The 15,691-nt window shown below is 35.6% G+C and overlaps 2 protein-coding genes across 2 annotated transcripts; one reads left to right on the top strand and one right to left on the bottom strand.

Moving 5' to 3' along the window:
- The first annotated feature begins 430 nt into the window (after positions 1 to 430).
- On the top strand, positions 431 to 5,360 carry LOC135649908 (SKP1-like protein 1). The gene is made up of 2 exons (XM_065168869.1): positions 431 to 857; positions 5,039 to 5,360. The coding sequence occupies exons 1-2, from the start codon at positions 546 to 548 to the stop codon at positions 5,210 to 5,212; spliced, it is 486 nt and encodes a 161-aa protein (XP_065024941.1). The 5' UTR covers positions 431 to 545; the 3' UTR covers positions 5,213 to 5,360.
- LOC135649907 (GDSL esterase/lipase At5g55050-like) lies at positions 5,315 to 8,131 on the bottom strand. The gene is made up of 5 exons (XM_065168868.1): positions 7,811 to 8,131; positions 6,412 to 6,542; positions 6,099 to 6,335; positions 5,766 to 6,015; positions 5,315 to 5,679 (listed from the first exon to the last, which is right to left on the bottom strand). Exons 1-5 carry the CDS (start codon positions 8,052 to 8,054, stop codon positions 5,459 to 5,461), a joined length of 1,083 nt encoding a protein of 360 aa, XP_065024940.1. The 5' UTR covers positions 8,055 to 8,131; the 3' UTR covers positions 5,315 to 5,458.
- Positions 8,132 to 15,691: the final 7,560 nt, after the last annotated feature.

The raw sequence follows: 15,691 nt of genomic DNA, 5'->3' as shown, positions 1-15,691 counted from the left end.
AATGATATAATGATAACGAGAAAGAGGGGTGCAAGAAGAGATAGGGTATACTACCTTATACTAATTACTATAATCGATTAGGTATTATAAATTTATAAAGAGAATAATAATGAATATAATTATCTAGTTTATTTCAAAGAGTGTATCATCTATTTATTGGGTTCATTTATTTTTTTCAAAAAAATCTTCTATTAGAGTAAAAGAATAAAGTTCAGATTTAAAATTTAAGAAACACATTTATAATTAAAAAGGAAAATATTAAAGTATTTTTAACGATAAAATATTTTTTTATATAAAAAAATATCATTTGACTGATAAAAATTTTGAATTCCGTTTTTGTCATTTTATTTTTTATTTTAAAAAATAATATTGTTGGTTTAGGCAAGATATGAAACGCGTTTCCAGTAAGATTGTTTCCCATCATTGCGGAATCGTCGGCCAGATCGGGCAGGGGTAGGTCTTGATCTTGACTTCTAGGGCTTCTTCTTATCTCGGTTCCCTCCCGAGCCCTTTCCACTCTCAGTTCGATCCCGGCTCTGGTGGCCATGGCGAAGACGATCATGCTCAAGAGCTCCGACGGCGAGGTGTTCGAGGTCGACGAGGCGGTGGCCATGGAGTCGCAGACTATCAAGCACATGATCGAGGACGACTGCGCCGAAAACGGCATCCCGCTCCCTAACGTCACCTCCGCGATCCTCGCTAAGGTTATCGAGTATTGCAGGAAGCATGTCGAGGCATCCGCCGCCGCTGCCTCCAAGTCCTCCGATGATGGCTCCAAGCCCACCGACGACGAGATCAAGTCCTGGGACGCCGAGTTCGTCAAGGTCGATCAGGCCACCCTCTTCGATCTCATCCTGGTGAGATATCTGAATGCTTCCTCTTCTCTCATCGTCTTATATTGTTATCTTTTTGGTGATAAATCTAGTTTGGTTCTGCATTTACACGTTTAGGTGGTAAATGTGATGTATTTGTTGATGATGAATAGATAGAGGATAATTTTGCTAGGTATAGCTTTGTAAGATATATGATGGATGTTTGCAAAATAAGGTAATTAACAAGCTCATACATATTCACTGTATAACAATACGGTATCGTCATCTTTGGTGTGTTTTCATTGGCGTTTGGTGATGATGAGCCTGCTTAGTAGCTTCCCAGTAGTTTTTTTTGGCCTCATGTTTCCTTTTTTTCGCCATTCTAGTAACCTTTTTTTAATCTCCAGTGAGACATTTGCAAAATTGTATATTTCTTTTTCTACAGAGATGCCCTAGATAAATCTTAGTTTATGAGGAGTATAAAGCCAATATTGGAACTCACACCTACATGAAGGAGACACACCGCAGAATAGCTTGCATTTTCTTTTGTCAAATCTTTGTAACGTTTAGTCTACTTGGGATGGAGAACCATCCTAGATTCCATGCATAACCAATCACAGGAGCACTGTTTTTTATTCATAGTTTATTCTTTTGTCAAGTTGCTTCGACTTTTGCCTATCTTTATATTGGGAATCTTTGTTTTTTATAAGGTGATAAGATATTGCTGAGTAAACATTAGCATGACTTTTGTTTGGTTGTGTAAGATATTGCACAATCTGTGGTTTCCATTGTTTTAGGTTTGCTTGTAAGGCATTTGAATCAACTGAGTTAATCTTCTGAAGCAAATGCCTGATAAACCTAGGTTATTTATAGGGTCTTGGAAATTGGACCAAGTTTAGAATTTTTGGGCATGAACGCTTGTGATTACAACATGACATACTTGTGAGGTTTTAGTGAAAAACCTAATGATCATCAATTTGGAAGGTTTTTTTGTTCCTTCTAGACATGCTGTTTATCTCTTTGATGTATGCTTGCTGTGCTTCAGCAATCAATATTGAAGCTTATAGATGATTGGCTGTCACTGGATTGTTGGCAGGAATCACCTTGAGATGGTTGACCTATTGCTAGTTGGTAGGCAAATGTCCAGTGTATTGGTCATTGAGTGCAGCTTGATCATCAATTGTTTGTCATCAATTGGCCTGGCTGTCACTGGTTGGTCACCGAAAGGTTGACATGCCATTTATCATGATAGCTGAATATCATTATCCTGTTAGTTGATAAAACCAATATATTGTTGGTTGACAGGCCACTGTTTTAGATTGTCAGTGGATTACCTATTTCAATATATCATATCATCAGTCTCAGTCAGCTTTAACTAGACCACCAATGTGCATAGTCCACCATTATACTGTTGGTTGGTTGCTGATTGGTAGATGATCATCTGTAGTCCATTGACCTTCTGTTTCAAAGGGATACAGCGAGACTGGTGGTTGGTAAACTATGATCACTAAGGTTTCTGGTTGATGATTGGTTAACGTATTATAGATCATCAGTTGGTGATTGGTAATTACTGATGTAAAATCTAAGATTGCTCTCTGGTTGTTGGTTGTTAATCAATAAATAGATTGATGGATACTATAACCACTCTATGATTGCTAGTGAGGCAGTTGGTTGATAATTGGAGATCATCTTATGTATCATCATTTGGTGACTGCCAATCACTGATATAATGTGATATTGTAGATTGCTTTCTAGTTTTTGGAAGATGGTCACCATTAATCTCTATCCATTGATGGTATGTCAGTTGATGATTGCTGACATTTGTAGATTATATTTTGATGATCATTGGCCAGTGGTAAATTGCTGCAAGTGTTGGACCACTGATATTGATTGCCAACCACTTATTGATGACGGCTGACGGTAGATCAGCAGTTACATGCGAGTTGATGATTGGCTGTTATTGGCAACTGGCATCTACAACTTGAGTGGAAAATTTAAGCACTTTAGGATGTGAAGAACAGTTAAATTGAGTCAAGTAATTTTACTAGCACCAACCAATAGGAGGCTTTTTTTAAGGTAAAGCTTCAACTCATTAGTCTTTAGTTTGCATTTTATTATTTCTTGGTTATATCTGTAATTAGTGAATTATTAGACTATGGTTAAACAGTATTGGGCATTTTAGAGGTCTCCAGTCTTGTATTTATTTTTCAAAATAATAAGGGTTTCTGGTAAAATACATTCTTAGATTAATGTAATCTCACATTTTCATTTTATAAGAAGTTGAGAGGTGGCTTTTAATTGATATTTGGGTGTCTTTTATAAACAAGAAACTGCTTAAGTGAGAATAATTAAATCATAGGGTGATTCTTAATTGTTTTGGGTTGAAGACATTCTTTGTTATTGCAGGTATTTCTTCTGTTTTTTAAATCATCTGGACCATCCCCTCTCATAGTCCGCATACCTTCCTCTATATAATAATTGCTTGGAGTGGTGTTCCTAGGCTTAATTGTAGAAACAAATAATACAAATGGTACTGGTCACATGTGTTATCTACTCAGCCTCCTAAAAGCAAAACATAGAACCTAACCATCAATTAGCTTTGTGTTACGAGTTCTGATATTCACTAAAACAAAACTCAGGAAGTTGGCACGGTAACCCAGACATAGATTGACATAGTAAAACTAAAACTATTGAAGCATTAAAAGAGTGATTCAAACAATTCATAGCTATGCAGGAAATAGTAGGTAATTGTGGTAAGACATTAACAATAGTTATTTGTAACTAAGAGTTAGGCTAAAATGGTTTATAAAAAGACTTACTTTGGCTCTTTCAATGTCATATGCCATTTGACCTTTTTTTTTTTCCTAACAATGAAGCACCTATTTTCCTCTAACTTCGTTGCTATATGTCTGTGATAGTCTTTGACTTCAAATGGGGTTGCTAATAAACATGTCATACATGAACTAGAACTCTTAACTCAGACATATGCTTTTGACTAGGTTACGCAACCCTAGGACCTAAGAATTGTTAAAATCCTACTTAAATAGAAAAACAAGTATTAATTTGAATAGAAGACATAGTAGCCAAACAGGCTTAATATTATGACCCATTAACTGCAAAATGTAGCATGACTTAACCTTATATTCATTTATGCTATATCAGAAACTGATTGGATATGCTTTCAAAACATGGAATATCAGCTGATTATTCTAGTAACGTTTTTTGTTTAAGTCCATTTCATTCTTGTCTGTTTAATTAATAAGATAGTTTATGAGAACAGCATATTAATTATATAATCTTGGAAGGATGATTGTCATATTTGCACATCTTCTGGTTTTATAATTTATGGTGTGAGTTTTGCTCATCTCAATGAAAAAGTGTGCAACAGGATTGGTTATGCTTTATAGAATAACACCACCACCATCAAGTAGAAGTAACCAAAATGTCCTTCCTATTTGGATTGGCTACATGGTGTTATCCTGCAATTAAGCTCTGATAGGACAATTCTCTTCCAATTTCATTAATCAAATCAAATTCCATTGGTATTGGCCCTTCCTCTCATCCTAACCTAAAACCCAGTCAGCAAGGGAACTCCATGATCGAAACATAGATCTGCTCGTTATTAATTTTGGTTCTGGCCAGTCTTTTATCTTAAATGTTTGTTTGTTGTCCTGCCTCTCTCTCCGCTTTGGTTCAACTGGTAGCCTCTTGGTGATCTCCAGCCTTGTTCCATTCCCAGTTTCTCTCGGACGGACTAAACCATCCAGTGGACAGATGTCCTTTGTTTGGGCTAAAACTAACTCTTTTCTGAGTAGAAACATAGAACAAGTTCTCTGACCATAGGAAATTGTGTGCTGTATATTGAGTTGTGCATGGGATTGAAACTTGAAACCTCGGACGGTCTACTTGCTTAAGAAGATTAATTGGAAACAGATCCCCCATGCTATAATTTTGGTATTGATCACCATGTTGAATCTTCTGTCCTTTGCTTTGTTATTACTACTACCCATATGTGCCTCTTGACACCATGGATGGCAAGGAAATTGCTCAGAATAGATTGAGGGAAGATTATCTATTTTCCTTTATCATATTACTCTACCTTGTGTTACCTACCTGAACAGACAGTGTTCAGGTTCCTTCCAATGCTATGCAACTGCTTGCTTTGGCATACATATCAAGCTTATTATGTGGCCTTTTTTGTTTCTATGATTTGGTGGTGTATTCAGGCTGCAAATTACCTGAACATAAAAGGGCTGCTGGATTTGACGTGCCAAACTGTGGCCGACATGATCAAGGGGAAGACGCCGGAGGAGATCCGTAAAACCTTCAACATCAAGAATGACTTCACCCCCGAAGAAGAGGAAGAGGTTCGGAGGGAGAACCAATGGGCCTTCGAGTGACACGTATGCCTCTCTTTCGTCCCAATAATGATGTACTTGTCATATATGAGGTTGTAATTAGATTGGAAACCGAGTTGATGCCAACCTGCGAGTGGATCAATCTGCAAACGAAACGATGCCTCCATTCGAATCACTACTTATTCATAAACCACAATCTCATCGTGCTCAGCACGAAGTGCAAGAGCACTTATTCCTCCCTCTTACATCATCTAGCTTCTGCTAACAACATCAACGCTATTCCCTTCTTCAACTCTCCACCAGCTGCTTCAGATTGATAGGACTGGCGTACTCCGATGCCCCACCGTACAACGCGAAACCCGCCTTCTCCGACGTCGCATGTGTCGGGTGAATCCTATCCCAGAACAGGAACTCGTTGCGGTTGGTGCAGAAGGTGGTGTTGGGCGAGCACATGACCTCTGCCCCCAGTTTCCCCGACCCACAGCAAGCACTGCTCACGTCCTTGTAACCTGCAGCAACAGCAGCAACACTCAGTACTCGTTTTAGCCACTTCCCATCCATCTCTTCGTCACATGTGATGTCCATCCGAGCTTACCGACTCCTGCGGGGTCAGAAACTATGCTCATGACGACGTTGTACGAGTTCCCGATCGTGTACTTCATCCCTTCCATCTCCGAGCTAAGATTCTTCACGAGGACGCTGACTCTGTCGTTGAAGCCCTTGGTCAAGGTGTTCAATCCATCGAGGCACGCTCCCAAGGGATGCCTGACTCGCGAAATGGGGCAGCACCCGACCGGCGGCACGTTGATGAGCGCGAACTTCCTCGCTCCCAGATCGTACAGCGCCTGTGCCATGAAAGAAGAGCGCATGCTCGTCACGCTAGCCAACAGAGCCAACATCGATCGTCTCGCTGAGGAAGGAAGCTCACCTTGAGATGTGTGGTGTAGTTGGTGATCATGACGTTGTAGAACTGCTCGGTCTGGTCGGCGGTCGCGTTGCCGCCCGTGGCGAAGAAGAAGGCGAAGACGTCGTTGCCGCCGGAGCTGATGAGGAAGACGGACTTGGACAGCAGTCCCTTGGCTACTGCCGCGGTGACTCGCGAGGCGATGTTGGATTCGTGTGCAGCGAAGTCTTGGATCTGCTTTGTCATGGTTATGGTGGTGCCCTGGAAGATGAAGATGGTCGGAGGGTTAGGGTAGGCCATCATTGCAGAAGGGAAAAAGAGGAGGAGGAAAGCTCACAGTGGAGTCGAGGATTCCGGATCCGCCGGAGGCAAAGCTCACACCTCGCCGGCCTCTTAGGATGAGCGGGTGGGGTTTGTTCACCACAGCGAGATACGGTGGTGGGCTTCTTTTGAACCCCATATGAATTGCTGCCCACATTGAACACAAATTGATTGACTTCCTTCACAAGTGCTAAGATAAAAACCCCAAATTCTAATAGATTACATGATGGTGTTAATTCAAGTCCTACGAATTGTTGTGCACCAAATTATAATAGATTTAATGGAATTACTGTTCACTTGGATAGGGTCGTTTGCATTTTGGAGCTATTGGAGCTCCGATCACCATGTGATTCACGTGATTAATTCATCTGTCATGTTTCTATTGCCGCTTTAATTAGTATATAAAAACAGTTTGGATTGAAAATTAAATAACGATTTTTCAGAAAATATTCATATTTTGAGTTATTTTTCAATAGATATTCTTATTTTATTTTTCTTTTTCAAATAATACCTCTAATATAAAAATTATCTAAACTATTTTTTTTAATCTATGATAGTGTTTCTGAACACCACAATAAAAGCACTATAAAAACTACATGAAAATAAGCTAAATAGAATCAAAATATATTAAAAATTATTAGATATATCATATTATAATTCAAATAAGTATACTAGTTTAGGAATAATATCATCTAAATTAAAATAAAAAATTAATTAATTATTATATTTTAATCACCTTAATAAAAACACGACCTACTTAAAAACATTATAAATGAACAAAATATACTCTTAACCTCAATAAAATAAACTATAAGCTAAAAAATATAATATCGTAATGAACAACGAGCAACGACAATAAAAAAGGCATAATATGATGTTATTTATAATATTTTTCAATAATATTTATAATATTTTAATACCTCAATAAAACACCATAAATATTATTGAAAAAAATATAATAAACAAACCAAATAAAAAAATATTGTAATAATTTAAAATTGGTAAAAAAAAATGGACGAAAATTTTTGACAAAAAAATTTATGGGTATTTTGAATATTTTTTAAATTAATCGTACTGTTTGAAAAAAAAAATGGGGTGCCTTTAAAAAAACCCAAAATATGAGTTTTTTTTTTTAAGTTGCCCCAAATTAAATATAAAAAAATAATTATATACAAAAACTTTGCATTTGGAGAGGTTGTTTTGATGACTAACTTTTCATGTTGCAAAGTGATAACTTTATTATTATATAGTGTCACCCTTAAATCATTGATAATGATTTAATGCATAATTCATAAATATTGGTAGAATTATAGCTGTGAAAAAAAAATGATGAATCTCTTAGTTATTCTTATTTTTTAAGAAAAAGGAAATATTATCGCCCCAAAGTCAAATCATGACACCAGTCAACCACGCACCTAAGAAATCAATGGTGTTGTAGCCATTGCTGAACCGTCCGGTGGGAGTCTGGTGCGGGAAGTCGACGCCGTAGTGGGGGAAGTCCGCCTTGGCATCCTTCCCCGGCAGGTAGTTGTTGTTGCCGACGTCGGCGGTGGAGTCGCCGAAGACGTAGACGGCGGGTACCTTCGGCAGCGCGGCCGAGACCGCGGACAAGGCAGCAGAGATGACAGCAAGGAGGAGAAGAGGAACGGCGAGCTTCATCTCGAATCTCCGCTCTTCTCTACTACGCCGAGGGTGGAGAATGGAGAGTTGGTGTCGAGTGCCATTTAGCTCAGAAGATGGAGCTGTTTATAGAGAACGCAGGAAGGAAGAGCAGCAGCCACGTTAGACTGTGAACCATTCGTTTCATGGATTATATTAATATGATTAGATTTGTCTACTTTGAACGTGAAACGCGTGGCTTGAATAGAATGATTAGAATTTGTTTCCTTATGGAACAGTCGAAAGATAAAAAAATATGAACATCAACATTAAAATAATGTATTGTTAGATATGGAGGAGAATTCATCCTACCATTATTAAATTATATGGAATCATTTAATTATATAAGATGTATTATAAATTTACTTAGATTTTTATGATTATTATCTATCAATAAAAAAAATATAATTATGAGAAGATGACTCTCCTAATTATTCATACCACATCCTTTATTTTTGTCTATAACATGATAAGTATTCTTAGGAATGAAAACTCAATAAATTATAAATATTCATAATTTCTTTTATTCCCTAATCTATCATTCGTAATAGTCATATTAAAGACATATAAAAAAAAAAAGACTGAGTTTAGTTATTTTTAAAAATCAATTTTCGAATATGTCGATAATGTATACCTGTGGATTAGATAAAGACATTCTATCAAAAGTTATATATTATAAATATGATATATTGTTATTTGATTTCAATTTTTGAAATGAAAACTTTCTACATAATAATAGCATAATTATATTTTTTATACTTACGCTCTTAAAATGTGGGAGAAGAATCTCTTTAATCAAAATAATTTAGTATTTATTCAAGTATTTTGATAGGTTGATTCTATCCGACTCAACATAAGTCGAAAGATCAAAATATTTTAGTCTTCATGGAGGATAAGATAAATCAAAGAACACTACGGTGCCTAAACAAATTAGGTTAGCATGAGAGATGGTATCGGAAGAAGTTACTATGCTCTCTCCGACTCATCTAAATACTGTCAAATCAAAACGTAGAATAATGTTCTTACGAGAATTACCTTCTCATACATAAGAATAAGAAGATGCTGGAAGAACTCTTTCACACACAAATATATTCTCTCACTCACAAAAGACTCTACATAATGTACGGTATATCTATAAATTTTCTTTAACACCCTTACTTGGAGATCAACAATCCTTCAAAGCCCCTATCTTCAGTTTCATCAAGTGTTCTTCGAGCATGGGATAGATATCAATGCTCAAGACCAAAAAGACAAGACACAAAAGGAGCTCGTCTCTTTTGTCCCCATTAGATGGACGATCAAGTTTGACCCATCAGCACAGGAAACCAAAGCACGAGAAAATAATAGCAGCCCTCAATCATGTCATTGAATAACATGAGTCTTATATAAACTTTGATTTGGCCAATGTGAACCCTGAAAAGCGTGGGTTTGGACCAGAAGGAGATAGAAGTTGACGGTGCACTCAATAGAATTCGATTGTTACTGTGTCGAACAGTTGAAAGATGAGTCTGGGAACAGTCCAAGCACATCGCCAGGCTGTGATTCCATCTCATGGATTGCATACATACTTGGATTAATTTGTCCAACCTGAATCATCGGAAACAGAGCTAACACGTGAATTCAAGTTGACAGCACAATCCGATTTGTTCCTTTTGTCGATCAGCTCATGGACGAATCCATGGACTCAATAATTATCATATCAGTTTTACATGTTGGACCGACACGATCCGGCTCTAATGGAATAACTATTCTATTAAGCTATCTCTCCTTCTCCGATATTACTTTCCCCATGATCTTGCAGGGAAGGTGGCAGCCATAGCGGAGGGGAGGGTTTAATTATTAGGGCCACACGTTGAAGTGCTTTGGAGATCGATAAGAGTTAAGTAGAGAAGCACACAGCCATCTTCCCGAGGAGACGAGGTTTAAATGTATGACAGATTTGAGGCCTGCCTCGCCTCCATGGAGCCAATTCCTTCACCGTCACTCACTCACGTCGACATGCGTGGAGATAATTTTGACACTTGTTACATCGAATTTAATTAATCACATCAATGCGGAAGAAAATATCTTTCACTCTCTGATCTTTAATTTGAAATACTTTCTAATTCTCATATCAAATTTCACTGATATAAATGTCGAAATAGTCTTATCAAACATATGTTTATTCGTCTTATTGAATGGGCTCAACATCAATTCATCGATTTAAAATACTTAAATTTATAATAATCGACTCATCTATCTTCTCTTTCATGTGCGTGACGAACACTAAATTATGGTGTGACCATCGATGTAAAGGAAGACTAAACATCATTATAAACCACTGATATTATTTTTAATTCGGTTAGACTTCTTTAGTATATCGATCATTATATTAAAAAAATATATATTAATATCTCTTTAATTAAACTTTTTAGGTACTTAAACTTAAAAAAATTATATTAAAATCTCTATAGGTACGGAAGTGAAACATTTATTCTCATTTATTCTAACATCGTCAGTTTTACTGATGAAAAATACACATGCATGAATAACATAAAAATGATAGACAAAAAGATAAGTTTAATGATAATAACGGACGATGACATTGTGGGTGGTTGTTGTGATGGTGATAGGCAAAAACGATGCAGTGGTCGACTTTATCGATATCATGAATGACATAAAAACGATGGATAAAGCTGATGACATTAGGATAAATGAGGTTAAATATTTTACTTTCTTAATCATAAGAATTTTAATATAAATTTTTTAAGTTTAAGGACCGAGATAGGTCTAATTATAAAAATTTTAATATAAAATTTTAAATTTAAGGACTAGGATATTAGAGAATTTTAATTATAAAAATAATCTTATTTTTACGATAAATTGCTTATGTTGCTAAGATTTTTCTTCGTGCGGGTAGCAAATCAAATGCAAGAGTCCATGTGTACTTGATAAGCTATGGTGACAAAGCTCATAATCACGTCCACACTTGAAAAGATATGGTAGGGTGCTTGTCCATATCAAGTCGATCATATTCTTTTTAATGCATAGTCTTCCCTCTAAAATAGATTCACACTATTAATCGTAGCAAAAGTTCGCTAACCAATTAGTCGAATAAATTTTTTTTTGAAATACATGTATAACTTAAAATTCATCAAAAGAAGCTAAGCAAATGATAATGTTCTCAATTACATTCCATAGATATCACAAGTGTGTAATTCTAATATTGTGAATCGACTGAACTATAGTCTAAACGACTAAGGATAGGGATAAAAAAAAGATAGAGAGAGAGAGAAAAAAAAAAGATTATATCCGTTTGAATCTAATAAAAAAATTTCTTAAACTAAATCGATCCATTCGTAAAGATAATTTTATAGTCTATAATAAATAAGGATATCATTATTAATTCATAGAAAAAGGGATAAATTTAGTATTAGTGGTTTGTAGATAAATTGACTAAATCAAGTCTTGTGTCTAATCTTTTATTAGTGCCTTAAATAGCCAACATCGAAAATAATTATGCTAATTTCTCACATCTAAAAAACATTCCCATCAAATCTTGATTAAAGAAAGATACTTGAAAAACTAAAGTACCGTACTGACACTTCAGTCCATTCTTCTAAAAGTGGATCAATATTTCGATATGCCATCAATTTCCTACCGATTAAAGTTATTTCTGCAATCCTTATTGTGAATTACCATTTACAATATCAGTTCTGCAGGATCAAACATGTTTATCTGTTTCACCAAGATCATACCAATTTTGATGTCATGTTGTATTCTCTCTTGTTAATTGAGTCTTGAGTATTATACTTGGACATTGAACACAACCACAACCACAACCTAAGATCTCAGGCTCATTAATGGTAGCCTAGACCTATTTGAGCTTAATTTTCTTTAATCTAATTAGTAACATAAGAAGATTCTTTGCTCCACCTTAATATTTTATCTCACACATATAATTTTTATATTCAAAATATGTCTCATTTGATATGTACGGTATTTCCAGATTAACCTAATCATAGTTTCAAAATCATTGGTTTCATATCCGAAGCTACGAATGGCAAAAACTAGAATCGAAATCGAAACAACAGTTTTGGTTTCAATTATTGTTTGAATCGATAATTTTTTAATATTATTTTTTTAAAAAATACATAATATAAAATGTTATAATTTTATTTTTAAATTTAAAAAATTTGATGCACATCCATAATGACTTAATTAGTGTAAATTTATAATGACATAACAATTTTTTTAAAAATGAGTAAAATTATAAATATTTAATTATAGTCGTTGTCATTGTCAAAACAATCCCTTTGGTTGATTTATTGAATAAGAGATCATTTTATTCGCAAACCATATCTTGTTTTTATTTCGTCGCCTTTCTCTAATTGTCAAGGCATGCTCGAGCTTCTATTGATTCGAGGATTATGCTTGATCTAGCTTATTCGATAATTATTATTAACACTAGAGTCATTAGTATTTACCTCGTGATTTTTGTCAAGATTAAAAATATTATTTTGTTTTGCACCCATCATTCTAGAATAAAAAATTGTAGGCCTGTATTGCTTTCATAAACTCAAAAGAAGTTAAATACATATCAAGCTCAAGTTCAAGCATGAAGATCCCCTTGATTTTTTTAATCTTTATATTAATAATTTTGCTAACTTCAAAGGTACCATATTTTTTACTATAGTTAGCACTATAATGGTCATATATAAGTTATTGACTATTTTTTTAATATCTCTAATTTTATTACAAATATTAATATCTACCCTTAAACTTTCATAATAAATTGATAAATAATCACCTAAGCCATCTAATCTAATGCAAGAACAAAATAACAAAAAGCACTCCAACTTAATGAGTGTTTAAAAGAGAGCATAGGAGCACTCCAACAAATCAAAGGTGTGAGAAAATATAAGAGATTTGAAAGGTATTTATAGAGTTTTATTTTTTTTTTAATACCTTGAAAACTAGCTGTGGTTGTTGGAAAGGGCAAATCCTTTTTTTTTTTCAATTTTTTTTATTTATTTAATAAATAAAATACTCATAAATATGGTCATTATCGTTAGGCCAAGCGTAGACTATTGGGCCCAACCATTTGAGCCCAACAGTATACCCATCAATCTATATTTAAAAAAAAAAATCATCAAATCGATAATTTTGGAATTGATGATTCCAGTTTCCAAAACTTTGATCAATTCAAACCGTACCATGATTAAGTCTATATAAGATCAATTATTTATCTACATATTACAAAGTTGGCTTTGATTGCAAATGAGAAAATAATATCTAAGGTGATATTCTTCCGTTATTTAACAAGAAGATAAAGAGAGATAATTATAAATGATTACATTCTTATTTGATAAGACCCTAACGTTTTATCATAGAATAAGGAAAAGAAAATGGATGATCAATTCGAGGGATTGATCTCCTAAATAATATTTCACAGATACATTCATATTTATAGAGTTCTACCCTTGAGTCCATCATAGATTCCTAATAAATATATAAATCTTAAATAAACTCCTATCTAACTGTAGACAAACTTAATAAAATATTATTCAAAGCTCAGTAAATAAAATAAATCCTAACAATTTCTTCCCCTTCAATAAAGAGAAACTCTCAGCACTTCAGTTACAGGACATCTACAACGCATCACAACCTGTTAATCAAGTAAGTAGAGTCTCCACTTTTTTGATAGTGTAAGCAATGTGCTAGCTTTCTAGCGTAGTAATCTTATGAAGAATCATCTCTATCCGATGGCTAGTAGCAGTTGTGATCTTACTTTCACATCTTTACTTAAGGATCACCTACTTTCTATTAATAAAAAAAAATTTATGATTAGTTTAGAAAAATTCTAAGAAATATCACCTAGGGTTGATAGCCATTCAATTCCAAACACCACTTCGAAGTCTTCCTAGAGTAGCAAAAATAATCTACAAGCAACTCTTAGCCTTGTATAATCGATTTTATCTTCGAACACTTGTTATCAGAAGTTGAAATCCATCTATTGACGACCTTTACTTCAAATTTGTCACAACCTTTAATGTGATAGGCCAATCGATCAACAACCTTACTATCCATAAAATTGTTAGTGCTAATAGACTGATGTTCCAAAGTTCTTTCGATTTTTATAGTTTGCGGGTCAGAGTAGCCGGTTAATACATACACTGTATGTATGATAGGTCCTACATATTTATTAGAATCCACACCTTCATGATATAAGTCTACATTGTCAACTTTTGGTTCCTCCCTAATTAGTTCAATCATCAGAAGTTGCCCTTGTTTACATTAGTGCTCCTTACTCCACTTTTCATCACAATGCTAGCATAAACCCTTCGTTTATCTTTCCTTAAGTTCTTCTCGTGTTAGTCTTCGGGTGTTAGGGTTTCGACTAAGAATAGATAGGGCTGGTGGTTTACTGATTATCTATTTATTGTCATTTATATTTCGACGATTCTCCCTACTGATTTTTTCATCATATAAATGTGCAAATGAGACTACGGCTGTCATATTGTGGGGTTGGCGAGCTTTGACTTCACACTGAATATCTGGATTAAGTCCTTCAATAAATGCTCCCATCAATTATTGTTCAGATTAGTCTTTGGCTTGATTTAACAATCATTCAAAATTGCTATAATATTCTAGCACCGTAGAAATTTGATGAATTTTAGCGAGCTATCCATCAACATTCTCATATTCAGATGGTCTAAAGTGAACGAGAAGCTCTCTCTTGAATTGTTCCTATGATGAGACCACGTGGTATGTTTTGTACCAATCATACCATTGGATTGCATCTCCATTTAGTTGGATTGAAGCTATTTCCACCTTGGATTCTTTTGGAGTTATGCGAAAACAAAATTTTTTTCTACCCTAGAGATCCAACTGGTCGAATCTCTATTTTCCTATCTTGGGAATTTCACCTTTATATGTGGGTAGCTTGTGTTAGGATCGTTTTGGCACTAAGAGGAGGAGAGGGGGTGGAGGGTGGTGTGTGTGGGGGGGGGGGGTGAATTAAAAGTAGGTTGTTCGTGTTGAATCTCGGATTTTGATGATGAAGTCAATTGTCATTTGTTATCTAATCTATATGTTGAGATAAGTGTGCAAGATTAACTACGATGAAAGTAAGACATGCAGCAGGAGTTGCGCTGGAGTCAAGACAATGATCACGTTGGGAGTTCGAGAGTTCGACGGAAGTTCGGACAGTCGTCAGAGGTTCTACGGGAACAAATCCGATAAGTCCATAAGCTTGCCAAAGAAGCTCGTCGGAACTCGCCAAGTGGATCGTCGCAAGTCCAGGAGTTTGCCGGAAGTCCGCAGGAGCATCACCGAGGGTTCATCGGATGATCGACGGAAGTTCGCTGGAAACTCGCCGGAAAAAGCGATTGACGCACCGGAGCAAGTTGTAGAAATTGTCTTAGGAATTATCGTAGTTAGCACATTGATTAAGTTGGAAATGGGAGGTGATCCCATTAACTTAATCTTGAGGCAATTGGTCCCCTAAACAAACCCATATTGGGCTGAATGGATCAACCCATTCGGACCCTGATTGCCGTGGGAGGTGCAACCGCCCAAGCCAGGAGGTGGCACTGCCTGGGCTAAGTCTCCTAGGGAGACTGGGCGGTGTAACCGCCCCAGCCAGAAGGTGGCAC

Source organism: Musa acuminata, chromosome BXJ3-9, assembly GCF_036884655.1.
Source record: "Musa acuminata AAA Group cultivar baxijiao chromosome BXJ3-9, Cavendish_Baxijiao_AAA, whole genome shotgun sequence".
Classification (NCBI taxonomy): Eukaryota; Viridiplantae; Streptophyta; class Magnoliopsida; order Zingiberales; family Musaceae; genus Musa; species Musa acuminata.
Note: the sequence above shows the minus strand (reverse complement) of the source record. Positions and strands in the feature narration are given on the sequence as shown.

What these genes read in the sequence shown, in the direction of transcription:
- LOC135649908 (XM_065168869.1), top strand. Translation starts at nt 546, where the DNA reads ATGGCGAAGACGATCATGCTCAAGAGCTCCGACGGCGAGGTGTTCGAG. An exon ending in CCCTCTTCGATCTCATCCTG is followed by an intron (nt 858 to 5,038) that starts GTGAGATATCTG and finishes TGGTGTATTCAG; the next exon opens with GCTGCAAATTACCTGAACAT.
- LOC135649907 (XM_065168868.1), bottom strand. Translation starts at nt 8,054, where the DNA reads ATGAAGCTCGCCGTTCCTCTTCTCCTCCTTGCTGTCATCTCTGCTGCC. An exon ending in CAACACCATTGATTTCTTAG is followed by an intron (nt 6,543 to 7,810) that starts GTGCGTGGTTGA and finishes CAATGTGGGCAG; the next exon opens with CAATTCATATGGGGTTCAAA. An exon ending in TTCTGACCCCGCAGGAGTCG is followed by an intron (nt 5,680 to 5,765) that starts GTAAGCTCGGAT and finishes CTGTTGCTGCAG; the next exon opens with GTTACAAGGACGTGAGCAGT.